At 34.4% G+C, this 19,340-nt stretch overlaps 1 protein-coding gene across 7 annotated transcripts; it reads right to left on the bottom strand.

Annotated features, from left to right (window-relative positions):
• Positions 1 to 212: 212 nt before the first annotated feature.
• On the bottom strand, positions 213 to 14,209 carry NUDT12 (nudix hydrolase 12). 7 transcript variants are annotated; one of them, XM_057492871.1, is made up of 8 exons: positions 13,699 to 14,209; positions 12,791 to 12,968; positions 10,998 to 11,209; positions 9,874 to 10,460; positions 6,847 to 7,014; positions 5,664 to 5,777; positions 3,299 to 3,498; positions 213 to 2,343 (listed from the first exon to the last, which is right to left on the bottom strand). In XM_057492871.1, the coding sequence occupies exons 3-8, from the start codon at positions 11,201 to 11,203 to the stop codon at positions 2,233 to 2,235; spliced, it is 1,386 nt and encodes a 461-aa protein (XP_057348854.1). In that variant the 5' UTR covers positions 11,204 to 11,209; positions 12,791 to 12,968; positions 13,699 to 14,209; the 3' UTR covers positions 213 to 2,232. The 7 variants fall into 7 exon arrangements, with proteins under 7 accessions (XP_057348854.1, XP_036742805.1, XP_036742804.1 ...); XM_036886910.2 differs by lacking the exon at positions 12,791 to 12,968 and having other exon boundaries at positions 13,461 to 14,209; XM_036886909.2 differs by lacking the exon at positions 12,791 to 12,968 and having other exon boundaries at positions 10,998 to 11,205.
• Positions 14,210 to 19,340: the final 5,131 nt, after the last annotated feature.

Genomic DNA, 19,340 nt, shown 5'->3' with positions numbered 1-19,340 from the left:
GTGTGTATGTTTATATATGACCCAAAACTATAAAATTAATGATTTAAATAAAAAAGTTAAGTCTTCCAAATATGGACTTTTTAAAAAGCTTTTCTATTTTTTATTTATGCATTATCAATTATAAACTGGTTATGATGGCTGAAATACAGTTTTCCCATTTTTCAGAAGGCATTTATCAAACATATTAAAAACACACATAACACAAAACAGAAAACAGGTAAATATTTTAATGTAGTGTTACCTCTATTTCCATTAGAATACATTCATGGCACTTGAACTTCTATTATTTCTTGGCTATTTCTTCTATTTACATATAGCTATTCACCTCTCAGAGGTTAGCAAATGAAAGATTATTAAAACAACAATTTATGTAGATACTGATTTTCCCTGAGTACAGGACTAAATATCTAAATCTGAATTTATAAGTACATTTTGTTGATACTTTATATTTCACTTTGCTATCCTAACATTATGGAAACCTTCACTTTCTATGTTGCTAGATCTTAGAATCTGTAAGTATTAAGAACACATTTAGAATAAAACTGGACTTCAAGTCATATTTCATAATAGTCATACTTCATAATAAGGCATGTGATTTTCCCTATACTTATGTAATTCAAATTTTACTGTGTATCTAGTATCTAAATGTTCCGTGTAAGTCTTATTATTGTCTAAAGTCTTAATATCAATAAACCTACATCAATTACTAAGAAAATCATTGATCATTAGTAAAATAAAAGTTTTACCTATGAAAGTTATCTTATTTAAGTGAATTTTAGTATCTAAAATTTTAGCAATTTTTGGTAAATCAGTCTATTCTTATTAAGCCTTATTTTAATTTATTCTACATATACTTTTAGTAATAGTTTCTACTTCCTGTTGAGGGGAGAGTCTTACACAGTGTTATACAGTACAGACTGCTGTAATTAGGTTACTTATTTGTATTAACAATTATAAGTTGTAATTGTGTAACTTTCATCAATTAATTAATTGATTGGATTAACTTTAATGGGTTAAATTAATTAAATTCACTTTTTAAGATTCTCTTTTCCTTATTTATAAAAGGGCAGTAAACTATATTTACTCGCCTTAAGGGCTCTTCCAGCTCTAACATACAATAGTAAAGACCTAAATCATATACATTTATACACTTATAGACTACCTTTTAAAACAATTCAAAACAGCTTTGTAAAATATGACAATTCTATGCTGCAAAATTTGAACTACTACAATTTACTTCCTCTAGAGTCTTATTCAGTTCAAAGATGCACTTACTTTTATAGCCTTAGAATATGTTGAAAACCAAGATGTTATATTTAATAGATATTATCAGTAATGATTACATAATTTTTTATAATGCAGATACATCCCTTATCACAAAATGACATAACACCAGTGTTTTTATTAAATATGTAAATCTATTTAGGATTTATTTAATATCTGATCTTTGAGAATTCCTTTCAAGTATGTTTAATTTCATTGAAAAAGCAGAGACCCTGATTTGTCTTAAGAACAATTTTGAGTATAACAGATAAATAGATATATTAATTTAGGTTTAAGGAGGGGGTCCCAGAAATGATGGTATTGGTCTCATTAGCTCTCCTTTCATGAAGGTGTGGTATTCTGATTACCGTAGTTGTTAAAATGGACATTTCTTAACACTGATCAAAATAGACTAGCACAACACACACGGTAATAGTACCACTGTTAGAATAATGAAACTAGAAGAAAAAAGATTACAATAGGAAGATGGGCAAAAATCAACTATTGACAACTGAAAGGACTTTTGTGATAATGAAAAAACTAAAAAGGAGCTCAAAATTCATCCAAATTATTTTGTCTCATTTCTCAAAAAGAACTTTAGTGGTTGGGCGAATGCTTGTAAGAAGTGCTAGAATTTACACTTACTTACATTTTTAGAATATACTTCTTTACAAAATTATTTATCTTATTAGAAACATGGTTTTGTGAGATAAAACTGTAGAGCACAACCAAAGAAAAACAAAAAGTATGGAGAAGGCTAACTCAGATTTAACAAAATTTGAAGCAATGTTGTAATTTGTAAAACATGAATTCTGTGGTTAACATAGAAAGTACACTTCAAAAATATTTCAAACAGCCAATATGATATTTTGACTTGTCATACTCTACAGAGGGCTGAATATTTCTAATCTCACTTGAGGAATAAGTGGCATTAGAAATCAATTAACACTCAAAGTCTAGTTATTTGACTTAGAGATTGGGGTTCATTCCAATCCAGTGTTTGATTAACTGATGTGCAATAGCTCGGCTTGGTGGAACAAAGAATGCCTGCTGCTTCCCTTTGGTCAGAACATCCACAACCTAAAATACACCATAATAAAATGTATTAGGATTTCAATACTGTCATACTTAAATACTATTTCCATGCTTATATAAGTCAACTTAAATGTGAAGGCTTTTATAGTGAATAACAACAGTGGAAAGGGACAACATCTATATCCAACATGCAAAATTTAGTGCAGTATTTTTGGTTGCTTCAGTGAGTTAGTGATATAATATTCTAGAAAGGCATGTTCCTTTATGATAATAAGGTTATAAAAAAAGAAAGTATATGCTCCACACTTATTTTCAAAGTGAAGTCAACTTTTGAGATGGGTTCCCTTTCATAAAATTCTGAAGAAAATCTAATTTATACTTCTTGAGGCATAAAAAATAATTAATTTTGTTTAGGCAAAGTCAGGTCTTTCAGGTCTTCACTATTGCTTTCTATACAAGTTTGTTTTCTATACAAGTATTTTGGGTCATGCAAAACTCGAACAGCAATTTATCTTTTATTATATTACTGAAGGATGATGTTCTACAAAGTTCTTGTGAGTGTACCTTTGTTATATAGGTTTGTCATTCTTCTCCTAAGCACATTTTAAAATGAAGAATTTTTCAAAAGTTATATAATTATTTTTACTGATTTTTTTGAGAGCTACTTGCTTTAATGCTATATACAAAAATATAAAAACGCTAAATTATATTCCTATTCCTCATCTCTGAAATAATATTTGCCTAGTTTAAGTTCATTAAGAAGTATCATTCATCTGAAGGAATGGCATTTGAAATTAGAAAATGGCATGGAATCATCATCGCTAGAAAATTGTCACAGGATGAGTTAACACAGGACATATCAATTATACTGTAACCCACACATGATGAGAGGGACAAAGCCATTCATTCCACTTGTGGAAAACATGTATCCTTGCTGCATGCCCAAACCGATACAGTCAGAGAACAATCAATAGAAGGAGGAAATTAAATTGAACTTTACCTGTTCTCTAGTGAACCAGCGGGCGTCCTCTATTTCATTCTTGTCAACTTTAATTTCTGTAGACACTGCCACAGCTAAGCAACCAATCATTAAGGAGGAGGGCATTGGCCATGGTTGACAAGAGACATACTGAACATGGCCAACTTTGACTCCACTTTCCTCTTCTACTTCTCTCCGAACGGCATCTTCTATTGTCTCCCCTAATCAAATGGGGCAAAAAGAACAAGCAGCTGATGAACATGCCTCGGACATTTTATGCTCTGAATGGTGCAAACATTTGTAAATCACTTTGGACAGAAACCCAGTTCAAAGAATCAGAAAGGAGAAGGCTAAAACTTAGACTGGAATTCAAGAAAACATTATTTCTTAAAAGTATATGACTATATACAGAATCAAAATGCCAAGAAACTTTTCATTTCTAATTGGTCCATATTTGTTTGTTACATTAAAAAATTAGTAACATGTACAACTATTGAGCACCTAGTATAGGCTAAACACAATGTAAGCATTTTATATATTATTTATATATTATCATTAGTTATAAATGATCATTGCAAGGTTTTTATAAATGGCTAGCCTTTTCCTCACTAAAATCCTGAAACAGATACTTTTTCAAAAGAGTAAAAGCCATATAGCATTAAAAGTTTAAAACCACGTAAGATGAAACAGTGTTTTTTCTTTCTAAATCATTATTTTACTCTAGATGACTTGTGACTCAGCTATGATAAAATAAAATATCTATAAATGTACTTTATATTTCTTATTTGTTGAAGTTGAGGATTAAAATAGAAGGAATAGTTTCTAAGTTAAAATTTTCTGGAAGTTTAGAAATATTTTCTATTTAAATATAGCTATTTCAAATAGACTGATATATTTCCTACATTAAAATTAATAACTTACATTCATCAAAAAAAGAGCGTGAAAAGAGAGGTCACAGACTAGCGTAAGATACTTGGCAAGACCCTAACTAAAGATCAGCATACAATACATATTAAAAAACTCCTAAAATCAGTGAGAAAGGATAATAACCCAAACAAAAGTAGGTAAAGAATATAAATATGTAAAATTTGGAGAAAAACTGGATACCTAAAACAATTTTGAAAAAGATGCAGGGAAATAAAAATGAAAAGTACAATGACATACTTTTAAAAAGTCTGAAAATCCTAACTTGGTGAAGATGTGGAATATAGAACATGTCATGTACTGTTAGAAGGAGTATAAATTGGCAGGGGCCCTTCAAAGAGCAACTTGGCAGTATCTAGAAAGGTTAAGATGCTCATATCCTATACGCTAGCAATTCTACTTTCAGGTGTGTACCCTTGATACTCTTGCAAATGTGCACAAGTAGTAGTCTAAGACATTCATTGCAGTGTTGTTTGTCATAGATAGAGTTTTGAAATAAACTAATTGTCCAACAGCAGAATGGATAAATGAATTGTAGAAATGGAATGCTACAAAGCAATTGAAAAATTATGATCTACAGCTACAGCTACTTGAGGCAGCATCCTGGTTCAGGACTCAGAGCCAAACCATCTAGGTTTGAATCGCTGCCCTATTGCTTAACTAGCTGTTTGATCTTGGGAAAGTTATTCAGCCCCTGTGTCCCATCTGTAATAGTACTGCTGAAATAGTATACCTACTTTAGAAGGTTGTAATAGGAGCTTATATTTACTATATGGGAAGCCTTTGGAACAGATCATGGCACTACATGTGATTACTATTGTTATTATCTGTCAGTGTAATTTAATATTTGATGTTAAGATTAAATACATACTAATCAGGTATATTCATTCATTTATTCCAGAAATACTGATTGAACTTCTACTACATATGACGCACTGCTCTAAGCATTTGGTTTATAGCAATAATAAAACAAAGTCCCTGCCCTGTGGAACTTACTTTCTGGTACAAGCAGATGACAGACAGACAGATAGATATATACATATATACAAACAAACAAACAAACCATACCATGTTGGTGGTGATGAGTGCTGTAAGAAAAAATCAGTCAGGATGACAGGAATTGTGAATTAGGATGTGGGACTAACTACCACATCTGGGACTATCAGGGAAGGCCTTTGTGGAAAGGTGACAGTATACTCTGATACAAAAGGAAGTGAGGTGTGAATCAAGCAGATACCTTTGGTAAAAGCAATATGCAAATATATATCCATCTGAAAACAGACAAAATTATTCTACTAGTAAAAGCAAGAATAGATAATTTGAAATACACAGAAAATATTTAAAATAACCTAGTTTGATATCATGATAATTCATCAGATATTATTTTTCAAATGTTAAATTTTTATTTGGAAATTGTAAGTTCAATGAAAAGTATTATAAAAATTATTAAGAAAAGGCTTACCAGGCTCAATAAATCCAGCAAGGCAAGTAAACATGTTTGGGGGAAATCTTTTCTGCCTGCCTAAAAGACATTTGGTCCCATCTGGATGAATAACTTGCATGATTACTACTGGATCTGTTAAAAAAAAATTTAGATTCACTGTGTAAAGTTACTGTTAAGTAGGATAATAAAGAGGTTTATCTTGAGCAGGGTAATAAAGAGGTGTGTCTCCAGTAAGAACAAGACTCTGTCTAGTTACAAGGAACTGTTTCTTTCTGCCTGATGACTATTTCAGGAAAATTGCATAGAATACTGTCAGTAAGCTAAAGGAAGACCTTTTTTGTCCTTTTTCTTATCATAGCAACATTCATTGTGTACTTATGGTATACTAGGCATCTTGTTAGTTTTTAGTTAGAAAAAACTTTGAGTAAGTAATACATGGCATGAAGAAAATTCAAATTTTATCTTAGTAAATATAGTAAATTTCCCTCTCCCCTTCCATCCCAATCCTTAACAAAATGTTTTTTAAAAACATGTGGCACTGTGATTAAGTTTAACCCACTAAAAATAAAAAAGATTATATTAAATAACAGTTCATTTCTCCAGAAATCACTAATCGAGTATATTTTTCTCACCAGATCATGACTGAGAACCAGAAATCAAACGTAAAGGTCCCTGAGCAGCAAAACAGATGTCACTAAGCCATCCGCCTCCTCAGGTGTTGCTGTGTCTATCTGTTCTTTTTTTTCACATGGTTTTAAAGGGCTGGGTTATCAGATTTCCAAACTCACAGCAGACTCAAAGCAGCAATTAGAGGGAGGAGAGAAGGTACAGATCCCAGCAGTAAGGAGAAGCTAGCTCTAGGCTGCACTGCTTTGGTGATGCTTCAAACAGGCACTCAATTGTTAGGGCTTTTTTGGTCTCTGCACTAAGTGGGCCTGGATTGGTGGGCTTTGGAAATCATGTATCTCAGCACATCAAATACATACCGATTAACCTGGAGTTATGAAATAGCTAATTATGTACAATGTCCTTTACTGATAAGTCATGTAAATATGTTTATACTTTAATACTTATAGTCTTAATTCAACATGCTTTTACTGTAACAGTAAATCCCTCAGCAACTCAAAATTTTGTGTTTCCAGAACGTCTTATTCCCCAAAATTCCAGATGGCTGGATTTCACTGTAAAAGAAAAGGCTTACCAACTCTTGGATACGATGTGTTGTGAACGCCATGGAGGCTAGGACAGCCTTCTTTTAAGCATACTCTTTTATAGCCACCTTCTTCAATTTTAGTTGCACTTCCACAGGTGGGGCAGAACTTATATCGACTGTGCCAGGCAAGAACAGATCTTGCTTGAGCTACAACCCCTTTAAGTGAAGCACGAAAAGTTTTAATTCTATGACAAATTGTAAACAAATATATACATAAAATGTTCTTAAGTCCTAATAAAGAAATACACTGTATTTTCTTAATAGCTATGTGATCAAAGATTTTAGTATTCCTATTTTTATGTATGTATATTTCTTTTAAAGTAAAAGATTTAATTCTACAGATGACAAATGAAAATTAGATTTAACTTTCACTTGTACTATAAAATACAACTCTCATATAAGATAGATGTACTAATATGTATTTTTTATGCTGAATTAGCTCAGGCTTTTAGTATAGGTGATGTTTAAATTTTATATATACAATATTCCAGTGTACAGTGCCTCTACAATAATGACTTTTACACAAATATCCTCAAAAGGCAGTTCCTAACTTGGACTATGAAAAGGAAATATTAGGAAACTGTAGGGACGCATCTGTACTTTCCTTGGTGACAAAGCCACTACTGGTCTGTCATTGTGGAATATATCCTGTTTACAACTAGAAAGTGCATGGAATATAAAAATAAATAAAAAGAATATAAAAAAATAGTCTATTTGAAGCATTCATGGTTAACTTGGTTTGTGAAAAAATTCCTAATAGAATAAATCTTAAAATATATACACTTTGGCTATAGCCTCCACCGGGATACTTCAAAAAATGAGTATGGCCTGACTAAAAGTATTACAATTGATTCAGTAAGACAAGATTTATTTCAAAGACTTGAAATAACATTTCAAATGCTTGACAAGCTTGCTCTCCCTAAAATACATTATTTGGTCTCGGGATTTTTGAAAGAAAACAAAATAACTATGAACAGTAATAACAGCATTTTAACTAGGAATAATGAAACTAATAAACCATAATTAAAAACAAACGTAACCCTGAAATTCAATTAACCATAAGCAACATTAAATATTTGCAGTTATGTTACCTTGCAATCTATAACTTACACAAAGGTGTCTACATAATTTCAGTATCACTTCAATGAGAAAACATTTATTGAGCCTACATTTACTAGGGGAAAAGCTAATATTTTCTATGTGTCAAGCACTATGCAAAGATCTTTATATACATTATCTTATTTAATGTTTAGAGCAACCCTATGATGTATTATCCTAATTTTCTGAAGAAGGAAAGTAAGGCACAGAGAGGTTAACTGTGTAAAGTTACACAGTACGTGAATAAAAGGGCCTCAGTTTCTTTACTAGTAAAAAAAAAAAAAAGGATCCTTTTGATCTTAAAATTACATAGAGCTTCAAAAACAGATATTTCCTTTAAAAAGTGTAGTATTTTCTCCATAGATGTGGAGAATAAAGCCTATCAATCCGGACTTTGGCAGGCGGTATCTAAGCAATCTCTGGAAGGGTCTACCACGTCACCTTAGGCAAAGTGGACATTGACAAGTGACCCCTTCCTTACCTTCCAGTAACTCTTCAATGCACCACAATTTAGCTTCTATTTCTTCCACTCCACCGACACAACTCTTGTCAAATTCATCAATGGCTTCATATTACCAAAACCAGAGATACTTAACAAAAAACCTTTATCTTACTCAAATTCTCAACAGCATTCAATATTTTCAACCACTCTCTCCTTGAAATACTCTGCTCTCTTGGTTGCCATGAGCACATTCTCCCGTTTCCTCCTATCTTATGGTCATTACTGTCAACATCACCCGTGGTGGCTCCTCTGCATCTACCTGACCTTAAAATTTAGGGGGATTCAGGTATGATTCTGAGGCTGTCTTTCTTGCTTGCTCTAAACTCTGGAAGTAATCTCAGTAGTTTCCTGGGATTTATACCACCTTTTTGTTGATAACTGCCACAGCAGCATTTCCAGTTTACACCTCTCCTCTGCGTTCTGGATTCTAGTATTTTTCCTGAAAGTTTAACATGCCCATAACTAAAATCTTGACTTATTTACTTCAAGTCTGTCCTGCTTCCTAGCTCTTTGTGGTTACCCTGTTATTTTATCAAGAAATAGTATCACTATATACCCAACTTCCTAAAGTCTCAAACTTAGCAGTTCTTCTTGATCTTTTCCTTCATTTTTATATACCCCACACCTAGCCCATCAGCAAGTACTGATGATTTTCTCCCCAAAATTTATCTTGTATATAACTCCTTTTTACATTTCTAGTCTTACTGCCTTAAATCAGGCTGTATTCCAGGTTCTACCATCTCTCTCATTTCTAATAGTCTCAACTGATCGAGCCCTATCAATTTTACCTTGAGAACATCTCAAACTCTTACTTTCTCTCCACTGATGGAGTCTATCAGTTCAAGACACTGCAATCTCTTACCAGGGCTATTGCAATCTCCAGTCCCCTCCTAACAGGACTCCTGATGTCTACATTTATTTACCTATAATTTATGATTTACAAAGCAGTCAGACTGAGGGATTTTAGTTTAGTTTTTTTTTTAAACATAGGTCAGGTTACAATATGTAAATGGCAGTAACAATTTTCATGTCTTTGCTTAAATTCCTAATTTCTTACTATGGCACATAAGGCCCCACATGAACTGGCATATAGAGCAATGGAAGACAAAACAGTCAAGGTCTTTGTCATGTTCAGTGTATAGCAGGTGCTCAGTAATTATTCACCGAAGAATCAAATTAAACCATCATGTATTAGGGATAATTCTGGGAAAACTAATCTTCTCTGATTAAAACTACTCTAACTGGCCAGGAGAGAAGTTCCCCTGAGTAAGAACTTCAGGAAGTTTCTAATAAGATCCCCATTTCGTTGCTTACTGGGAAAAATATGCTTCTTAGAAATTGCATATATAAACAACTCCAATGCAGTTCCAAACTCCAGATTATTACCAATACATGCACACAACGTCGCTTCTTACCAGCTTCTTTTTCTTTCAGTTGCAGAAGAGCTGGCATTGGTGGATGGAGAAAATAACAATTTTCATGTCTTTGCTTAAATTCTTCAGCAGCAACAGGATCTATACCTAGAGCAAACCAGGCAACCAACCCATCTTCTTCTCTTGGGACACCCCCAGCATAATTAAGTGGCTCTTTTTTCATTTCAAGTTCTACTCCAAGGAAAATCAAGGTGATCTTCTCAGGCTGGCCCAAATAATCCTTTATATCTGTGTAGTTCAGCTGACACAGCCTGACTTCCGGCTGTTGGGAACTTTCTTTATTGCCACCTAGAGTAACCAAGGGATTTAAATCTGAGAAAAGGATATAAACTGTGGTATGATGGCTTTCTTTAGCTTGCAGCCAGTCAGAATTGTTTCTTTTTTCACTTTTTCGGTCCAGTAGTGTCCTGCTAAAATAATTTTCACATTCTTCCACTTCATTGGTTAGGAACCAAGGCTTCTTCCCATCTTTAGCATTAGCTAGTAAGTTAGCTATATGCTTATAACCCCAAAATTTAGCAATATCCAATGCAGTCTGCCTTGATTTATTGACAATGGATCTGTCACACCTACAGAGAGAAGGAAACAAAATAGCAAATAATCATTTCCTTTAGTTTTTATTACAATAAAATATTTCCAGATGTACAACGTAGCCCCTTTATTTAATGATTACATAGTTTTTTCTTTTAGTACATAATTTATTAATGAAGTTAAAAGAAGTAACTGGAAATGAAAAGTTAGAGATAATGGATATTTAAAATTTCTGGAGAATTAGTTATAAAAACCAGTAAGTTTTATGTGCTATAAGGAGATGTTAAAATTTTACAAGGGGTTGTTGATAGTCATACTGGGTAGATTTACATTTTCTATTTCAGAGAAAAAAAATTAGACTAACTCATAAATTTGCTTTTCTACAAAGTATGGGTGGTTAGTTCTTCAATAAAAAGTTAAGTTTTTAGTTAGAAATTATGCACATTTTTATATAACAAAACTGGTCAATGAGTTACAAGCCCAGTGATATAGTTACAAGAAAAATTTAAAAGGAAACATGCAACCTAGAAATTAAACCACACACCCCTTCAGGTGGTGTAGTCTAAAATGTTTACCCTTTCTCAAGTAGAAATTGGACAACTTCTGGATGCCCATTCCTTGCAGCATACATTAAAGCAGTCCAGCCATTTTCAGAAGTTTCATTGAGAAGAGATGGAGAATGACTGAGGATTACTGTTAACCTGGCAATATCTCCTTCTGCAGCTGAATAGTGAAGCTGGGAAATGATTTCTTCTTTTGGACTTCTTTTTATAGAAGACATTTCTTCCTTAAAAAAGGAAAAAAGAAGAAAAACCTCTCATTTGCAATTGCTTTTGGTATCGATGATCAAACATTATCTGAGTACTGATATAACTAAAATAATAGTTATGGTTTCTAAAGCAATATACTCTGTAAAGGTAATTAGTAGTCACCTGTCATCACAGCACACATTTTTAAAACTGTTATCAGTTAACAATTTTAAACATAATTCATCATGGGGATGTATAAAAAATGTATAAAAAGCTTTGGTAATAGAGATGAGAGGGCCATGTTCTTGGGAGTGAGGAGTCACTTACAGATACTACAAATAGGAGCGGGTATTTGAGGTATACAAGAGGGACTTCAATACGGAGTAGGGGCAAGAGGAGGGTAAGGCAGATAGATGTAAAGGCAGAGGTTTTTAGCAGATGGCAAGTATATTATCCTAGATTCTGTTGTACCAGAAACAGGTCCTTCTCAGGAAAATTATGATCCTATAGCTAATTATTCATTCAAAAGCTAAGTTTCATATGAAAACGATGTATTGCTTTACCTTGCACAATTAATTCTGCAGTCCATCTGGGACTGATTTTTCTTCACGGTGTGAGGTAGGGTCATGACACATTTTTATCTGAATGGATAATTAATCCATATGACTTCCCACTATTCTTGAAATTACCATCTTCATCCCAGTGCATTTCAGTGTTATCCTTGTTATAATCAGATGACTGTATATTTTGGATATATTATTGGACACCGTTCTATTGGTCACTTTGTCTATCTTTGAATCACAGAGGTTTTTAAACCATTAACTTTGTCTGCTTTGTCCCTCTGTTGTTTTAGTAAGAAAAACTACAGAAAATAATTGTTCCATACCTCTTAGTAAATGTTGTCTAATCATGGAATGAATGTGGTAGGGCACAAAGAGAGCCATTTTTTGGTGGAAATGGTTTGTTTCAGCTGTCTAACTTCTCAAAGTACTGTTTTTAAGATCTTTTTTTTTCAAGGAAATGATATTAAAAGATCTGGGATTCTAACTAAGCTTCTACCATCCTAAGCAATAAAATATTTAGGCTAAAAAGAAAGGTTATAATCTGTGATTTTGGACAACTTCTGTCTCTGGTGTCCTGATACTGCAGTTTGGATCAACTTTGTAACAGCAGTATGAACAAAACTTAGGGGAAAAAATAGGTTAAAGAGATTAACATTCTTATTTTGTGTCTGTTCACCTTTTCTGTTTGTTTCTTTTTGCTACTTAAAAATAGTTCAAAACTACTCACAGGAATGGAAACATTTGGATGAAACAGATGAAAATCTGTTGACAAATTAAATTAGGAAGAATGACTACTATATCAGAAAACAGTTTTTTATTTCTTCTTACTCCAAATTTACCTCACTATTCTCTTCAAACTGAGATTTCTTAATGTGTTAAATAAATTATTAATAACTAAACTACTTCTCAGGACTTTATTTTGAAGCACTGCTGTATATCCTGGCTTAAATATGGTCTCCCTTTGAGGTTGCCTTTCCCTTAAATTTTTTTCCCACAAATTCGTATCATACAGGTTCCTCAGTTAGCCTTACTTTAAGCAATATTTCACTGTCTTACGTTTTGAAATTATGGTCACTTCTTCACCCTCCCCACAGGCCTCTTCAGGTGATTGTAAAGCCGTCCTCCAAAAATGTAGTACCACTCCTTGCGCCCAGTCCTTAAGCACACGCTATTCTCAGAAGAAAGGAAGTGGAAAATACACTTTCTCCTTCTGCTTTCTCAGCAAAAAAGCCACCTAGAAATAGAACCATTACTCATTCCAGAGAAGCACAAAATCTGAAATCCAGCTCTACTGCTTGATTTACTCTTTCATTTCTCATCACCAGGTTCTCCAGAAGGTAAGGATTTGAAGGCACGATGAAGTGATTCAGTTGGCTAAATGCTGCCTTTGCTTTTCAAGAACAGGGACTATTCTGAGAGGTCATTTAAAGAATCGCAGATTTAAAGGGTCTTAGATATTCTTAACCAAACCCGCACCCACTTTTGCCGGTGTGTAACTCGGGGCCCATGACTTGCACAAGGTCACATAGCTCAAGAGACAGGGCAAACCTCAAATACAGTTCTGTCACTTAAGGCACCGAGACACTCGGGCATTCAAGATGGCCATTTCGCCAATCAAGCGCCACTCCTGCACGGACTCTCCAAAAGTTTAAATGCCTTAAAACAGATTATTTTCTTGCCACTACTGTTCTACTGTGCGATTCCTTCTTTCAAAGTGAAACCACACCCGAAACCGCACTTCCACTTCCCCTCCTCAAAGACTTGTTTGGGCTGGAAGCACTCCAGAGCAGGACCGGTTGCGTCTCCCCACTGACCCCACTGGAGCCCGGACTGCAACTGCGCGGATCCCGCGCCTGCACCCGCACCCCAGCGCGAGGCTGCTCCACACGACCTGGCAGGGCCCGGCCAGATGAGAACTGGTCGCCGGCAGCGGAGACGACTAAGTCGTCGCTGGAGTTACTAACCCAAGTGCGACTAGAATTGCAGAAAACAAGTTGCTGTCGAAAGGCTGAGAAATATCCCACACTCACGGCGCTGGATCGAGCCTTCCTGACTTCCGGCCAAAGCCCAGGGTCCTCGCACGGCTTTATGGGAGATGTAGTTTGATGGTCACAGGCTGCGCGCCGTCGGAGAAAGGGCGGGGCTCGGGGGTGCGGGCGCCTGGGAGCCGCGGTGCAGGTCCCGGCTGAGAGGACGAGCTGGCGGACGGTGAGTTTTCCTAACCCGCGAGACTGAAATGTGTACAGCGTGGTGAGGGCTACGGAAAACTCTAGGTCTGTGAAAAAGGTGTTGTTTTCCAGTGTTTCACACCTGCTCCTCAGCCGTCTCCCCTCTATGGTCCAATGCAATGGAGTGTTTGAAACGTTCTTTCCTGTTCAATAAACCTGGAATACCATTGGCTGGACCAAGTTACTGTAGTTCATGACTTAAACAAGCTGTTAGCCTCTGAACATCAATGTCCTCATCTATAAAATGGTACCATGTATTGAATGAAGCCTACTTCGTTCAATAGTTTTTTTTTCAGAGTATATATCAAGCACCCACAACACCAACTTGGGTTATTGTGAGGTTTAAAAAGGATAATGAATGCAAAGCTTTAACAGTGCGAAGTCTTTTGAGCTAGTGCCCACAGCACAATTTCATTATTTTGTGTTATTTCCTGCGTTTTCACGCTCCAGCGCCTACGTGAGTTACTTGGGTTGAAGTTCCAAACCTAGGTGTTGGTAATCTTAACTTCTAGAACAGGGATTGTTTTCTTTACAAAATTGCCTCTCTGGGAATCAGCAACAGCTGAGGAGCCTCTTAAGGTCGACTGATGCTTCCTGTCCGGATTTCATGCATTGGTAGTAGCTCCTTCTTACAGTGAAGTTATGTATTCACGTCGACATTGTACTTTCATAACTACTTTTTAAACCAAGTTTTATGCTTCTTTCTGGGAGTAGATGTCTTCAGTCTTTAATGATTTCAACGATTAGACAGGTGTTCAGAAATAGTAAAATTTTAGTTAACTCACTTGGAATACCCAATTTTTGTATTAAAAAATACATCAAAGTAAATATGTTAATATGATGAGTGCTCATATGTTATTCATTTAGTGTAAACAATTATTATATAGTCCTTTTCCCAGCCCTTTGGATTCTTGAAATAAATTCCAAACACCATGTAATTTTATTAGTAAATATTTAAGAATAAGTTTTTGGAATTGTGAATACATATCTCAGGTATAAAAGGTTTTTTTTTTTAAAAGAATGTGACTATCATTAGTACAATTAAAATTTTAACAATTCTGTAATATAAGAGGCATTCACTATCAAATTTAATTGTCTCAAATTTTATTTTATATAATTTTTTACAATTGATTTGCTCAAATCAGGACCTAAATAAAGTCTCTACATTATATTTGATTTTTTTAACTTATAGGTTCTCATTAATTTTTTTCTTGCAGTTTATTTGTTGAATAATAATGATCAAATGCCCTGTAGAATTTTCTATATTATGAATTTTATAAGTTGTATTCCCACAGTGTCCTTACCTCTGTATTTCTTGTAAACTGGTAATTAAATCTACAGAATTACTCAGATTAAAGTTTTTACTTTTTTATTTTTTTAATGGGCAAAAAAGACTTCATAGGTGTTATTTACTAACTATAAAATTGCATTAAGAGGCATACACTGTCTGGTTGCTTTTCTTATGTTCTAATTGTTTATTGGGCTTACACGTTGTCAACCTGATAAAGTTAGATAAACACTGAAGATTTTCACTCAGCTTTTCAGCTAATACTTTTAGCAGCCATTAATGATTATTGCCTAGGTTCATTATTTCATTGAGTTGCAAAAAAATTAATTTGATCATTCATTTTACATTTCCTAACAGAAATTCTTTAAAATAAGAACTTTACCTCATTTAGTGTCTGTACATTTTGTACAGGAAGAGTAGGGTAAATATGTGATTTTCTCCTTTATTTCACAGTTTTCAAAAGTAATGAATTAGTTCCCTAATATTCATTAAATTTTAAAATACATTATGAACTCAGTCATGGATATTAAATGTTTAAATGTATTTCATGTCATTAAGGTATTCTTATTTTAAAGATATTTTAATAATATTTATTATTTTGATGCTCAAATGGTTTCCTTTTTGTCCAATGTGAACCCCCTCAAGGGGGCTCCTGAGTTCTTTTGACTGGGTCATTGTAGTGTTTGACAGTTTGCTTTCTTTATGTCATGACAAAACGTTTTGAGACTCATCTTGTAAATATTCTGCACAGATCTGGAATCAGCCTTTTCTCCAAGGGGCATTGATTCCTTTTATTAAGAAATGGTATTTAGATACCACAGTCTTTGTACTTGGGGTGCTCATTGCTAATGGGTTACTGAATACTTCTCTGTATATCCTACCCTAGGGAAATTGAACAGATACAGGTCCTATCCAGTGAGGGTTTACATTCCAAGGACAATAAAGGTGCCATAATAGATATTAATGCCATAAGGCAATGTTTTCACTTTATGCCTTTTCTATTAAATAAACTTAAATATCCCTCAATACCTAGAAGAAAAAATTATAACTCTGTGGCCTAGCATTAGATACTTTCCTTAATATGGACCTATATTTTTAGTCATATTTTCCAAAGAATATCTTATATAAACTGTGATCCAGTTAAACTGGCTTATAATTGACCTAGGATACCTCTTTTGCTTTCCTACCTCAGTACTTTTTCCCTGCCACCTTTTGTAACTTAAATGCTTTCTCTTAACCAAATCCAGCCCAATTCTCAAAGTCTAGCTCAAGTCCCTCTTCCACTGGGTCTTCTAAATCATGCCTGTGCATGTAATTATCAGTTTACCACCAGTATCCCCATGCTTTTGCCATTTCAGTGTATGCTAACCCTTTTTCCAATTACCAGCAACTGTATTTATTTTCTTGAAGTTTCTTTCATATCACAGAGCCCACTTAACTCCCTCCTTGCTATATAAGCAATGCCAGATAATTAATAATATCTGAGAACCACTCTCAACTAATGACTGATGTGAATGAGTATATAACTACCTCAGCATTTCTCACCATTCACTACACTGGCTACAGTGTTCTAGATTCACTGCCAAATTTCCCCCATGGGATTAGTTCTTTTTATCTATAGTAGACACTTGATTAATTGCCCTTTTTTTTTACCTTCCTTCCATTCCATTTATCACTTCCTCCTTCCCCTACTGTTGTTTCCTCATATACAACCAATTGAATGTGGTTTTGCTCAGGATTTGCTTCTGGGCAAACCTAAACTAGCAGGGATTTTTTTCCTCTTTTCAGTTTATAACCTCTATTTTATGGCAGTTAGCCTCCTCTTCATGGCTAGGGAGAATCATTACCCATCATTAATTAAGTAAATCTCTATTACCACTCATTCTGGAACACACTATATTCTGTTGTGTGTATGAGAATCAGTGTTGTTGCAAATCAGTGCATAGAATTTGGATTGATTGCTCTTGAGCTGATTAGTTTGGAGTTCAAGTTTGAAACTACTGTTTTCTCTCTGTTCATATATAGCATCATTTTACAAAATGGCTGTCCTTCACTATTCCTAGCCCTTTAAGACCTTGTGGGCCTCTTTTGTACTTTTTAGTTTTAGCTGATCTGAAAAGCTACTCCTCACCTTTTATGGGTGACCTGAAAATGAATGTTGTGTGTAAGACATTGACTATTTCCCAAGACAGAAATTTGTCTGTGATATTCTACAAATTTAGTAAAAATCTGTCCAGTCATTTTTACCTCAACTAGATACAAACTTGATTTTATGGATGATGGATGATATGTAAATAAAAGTTTAGGTAGATCCTTTTACTTGGTAATTAATCTTATACTATTTGGGCGATATATCTTATTTTTGCTACACATTGCTTAAAAATTTTTGTATTAACATATATTTTTGCTCTTTTCTCTAATAAGTTGTAATTTTTTTAAGTGAAGAGACTGAGCTTTGAAAAATCTTATACAGTAATATCTGCTTTTCTTTCACATATAAGACAGTAAAAGTTGGTGGTTGGTGATAATGAAATATGCTGGGAACTACATGATTTAGAGGTGAATTAAATAAAAGTGAGAATATCTTGGACTCTCCATAAGACCTTTGATATAAGATAATTTCATGTAACTACAGATAGAGGCTTTCTAATTTACATACATCATACATAAATTCTACATTCTTGGATATACTAGGTTTGCTCTGGACTTTGGACTAGCTTCCCTTTAAAATATTCTTCCCTTCGATTTTCTAATTGTAGGCTCCTTCTTGACATTCATGTATTGCTCAAATGTTACCTTTTTATAGGGCTTCCCTGATCACCCAGTTTACAGGAGTTCTCCTACTGATGTTTTCTTATTTCTGCATTCTTGATTTTGATATTTCTTGTTTCTGATATTTATTTATTATGTTTAATTATTAGAATGTAAACTACCACATGAGAAGGTCCTTGTTTACTGCTGTTTTTCCAGGACCTGGAATTTTGATTGGCATATAAAAAACACTCAGAGAATATTTGTTGATGTTAAATAAGTGGTTATTCTCATATTAAATTAAATATATTTTTGACGTTGTACCATACCTTGATAATTAGGACTTCTCAAATTACATTAAGCAGGCTGGCTTCTGACTTTTTGTTGTGATATTTATTTGTGTGTTTATGGAATTTAGTCAGGAAAATAGCACCTGGTTTCCTTCAAGGAACTATTGCCTAGTGAAGTAAAAAGATAATAAACAATTAAGTGTTCTTTAATAGAGTGAAGACAAAGTAAAGAGTGCAAGGTGGGTACCCAATCTGCACTTATGAGGCAGGGTGAGAAAAGTATAGTGGAGACTTACAGTGCTTACCCATGTGTTATTCTCTTCTTCCAGATCTTCTAAGAAGAGGATATGGAGTAGGCTTTTTAGTTAGGATGACTTTGTGATTAGTCCTAGCCAGTGCACTTTGGATAGAAATGATGCTCTTGGCCAAAGCAGTTACAAGACAGTACATTGCCCTCCAGATCTTTATTACCCTGTTAGCACAATCTGATTATGGCATGTTAAGATAACCAAGTCACAAAGAAATAGGACTGCCATTCACTCTTGGGAGGGAGATGCTGTGGAGAGCTGCCAAACTTGGAACAAATGGTCTTTGTATGAGTGAAAAATAAACCTTTTTGGTGTAAGCCACTGAGATTTTGGAGTTAAGTTGCTACCTCCCCATAACACAGCCTATTCTGAGTAATACAGAATACAGTAAGGAGGTAAACTCTGAATTGGGTTTTGAAGGGCCAGGAGCAACGAAAGGACAAAATCAGTTTGTCAGGGGCTCTTCCCTTCCATCTTGCCAGGATAGTACCTGGTGCCTTAAAAGAGTAGGACCAAACTTAGAGACAAAAAGTATGTTAGTACTCCAGATTCTAAGGAGATAGGAGAGTCTACTAAGTATCAGATATGTTAGGAAAACACACCATAAAATCCTGATATTCAAGTGCCCTGGTAGGCAGAAGGCAGACAGCACTTTGTCAGCAGTCCCCAACATGTCTGATTTAAGACCTGTTGTGTTCACTCTGCTTTTGCAAATACATTTCAGCTTAGTGAGAATGACAG

This window comes from Manis pentadactyla, chromosome 2, assembly GCF_030020395.1.
Source record: "Manis pentadactyla isolate mManPen7 chromosome 2, mManPen7.hap1, whole genome shotgun sequence".
NCBI classification, from domain to species: domain Eukaryota; kingdom Metazoa; phylum Chordata; class Mammalia; order Pholidota; family Manidae; genus Manis; species Manis pentadactyla.
This window is presented reverse-complemented; position numbering and strand designations above follow the sequence as displayed.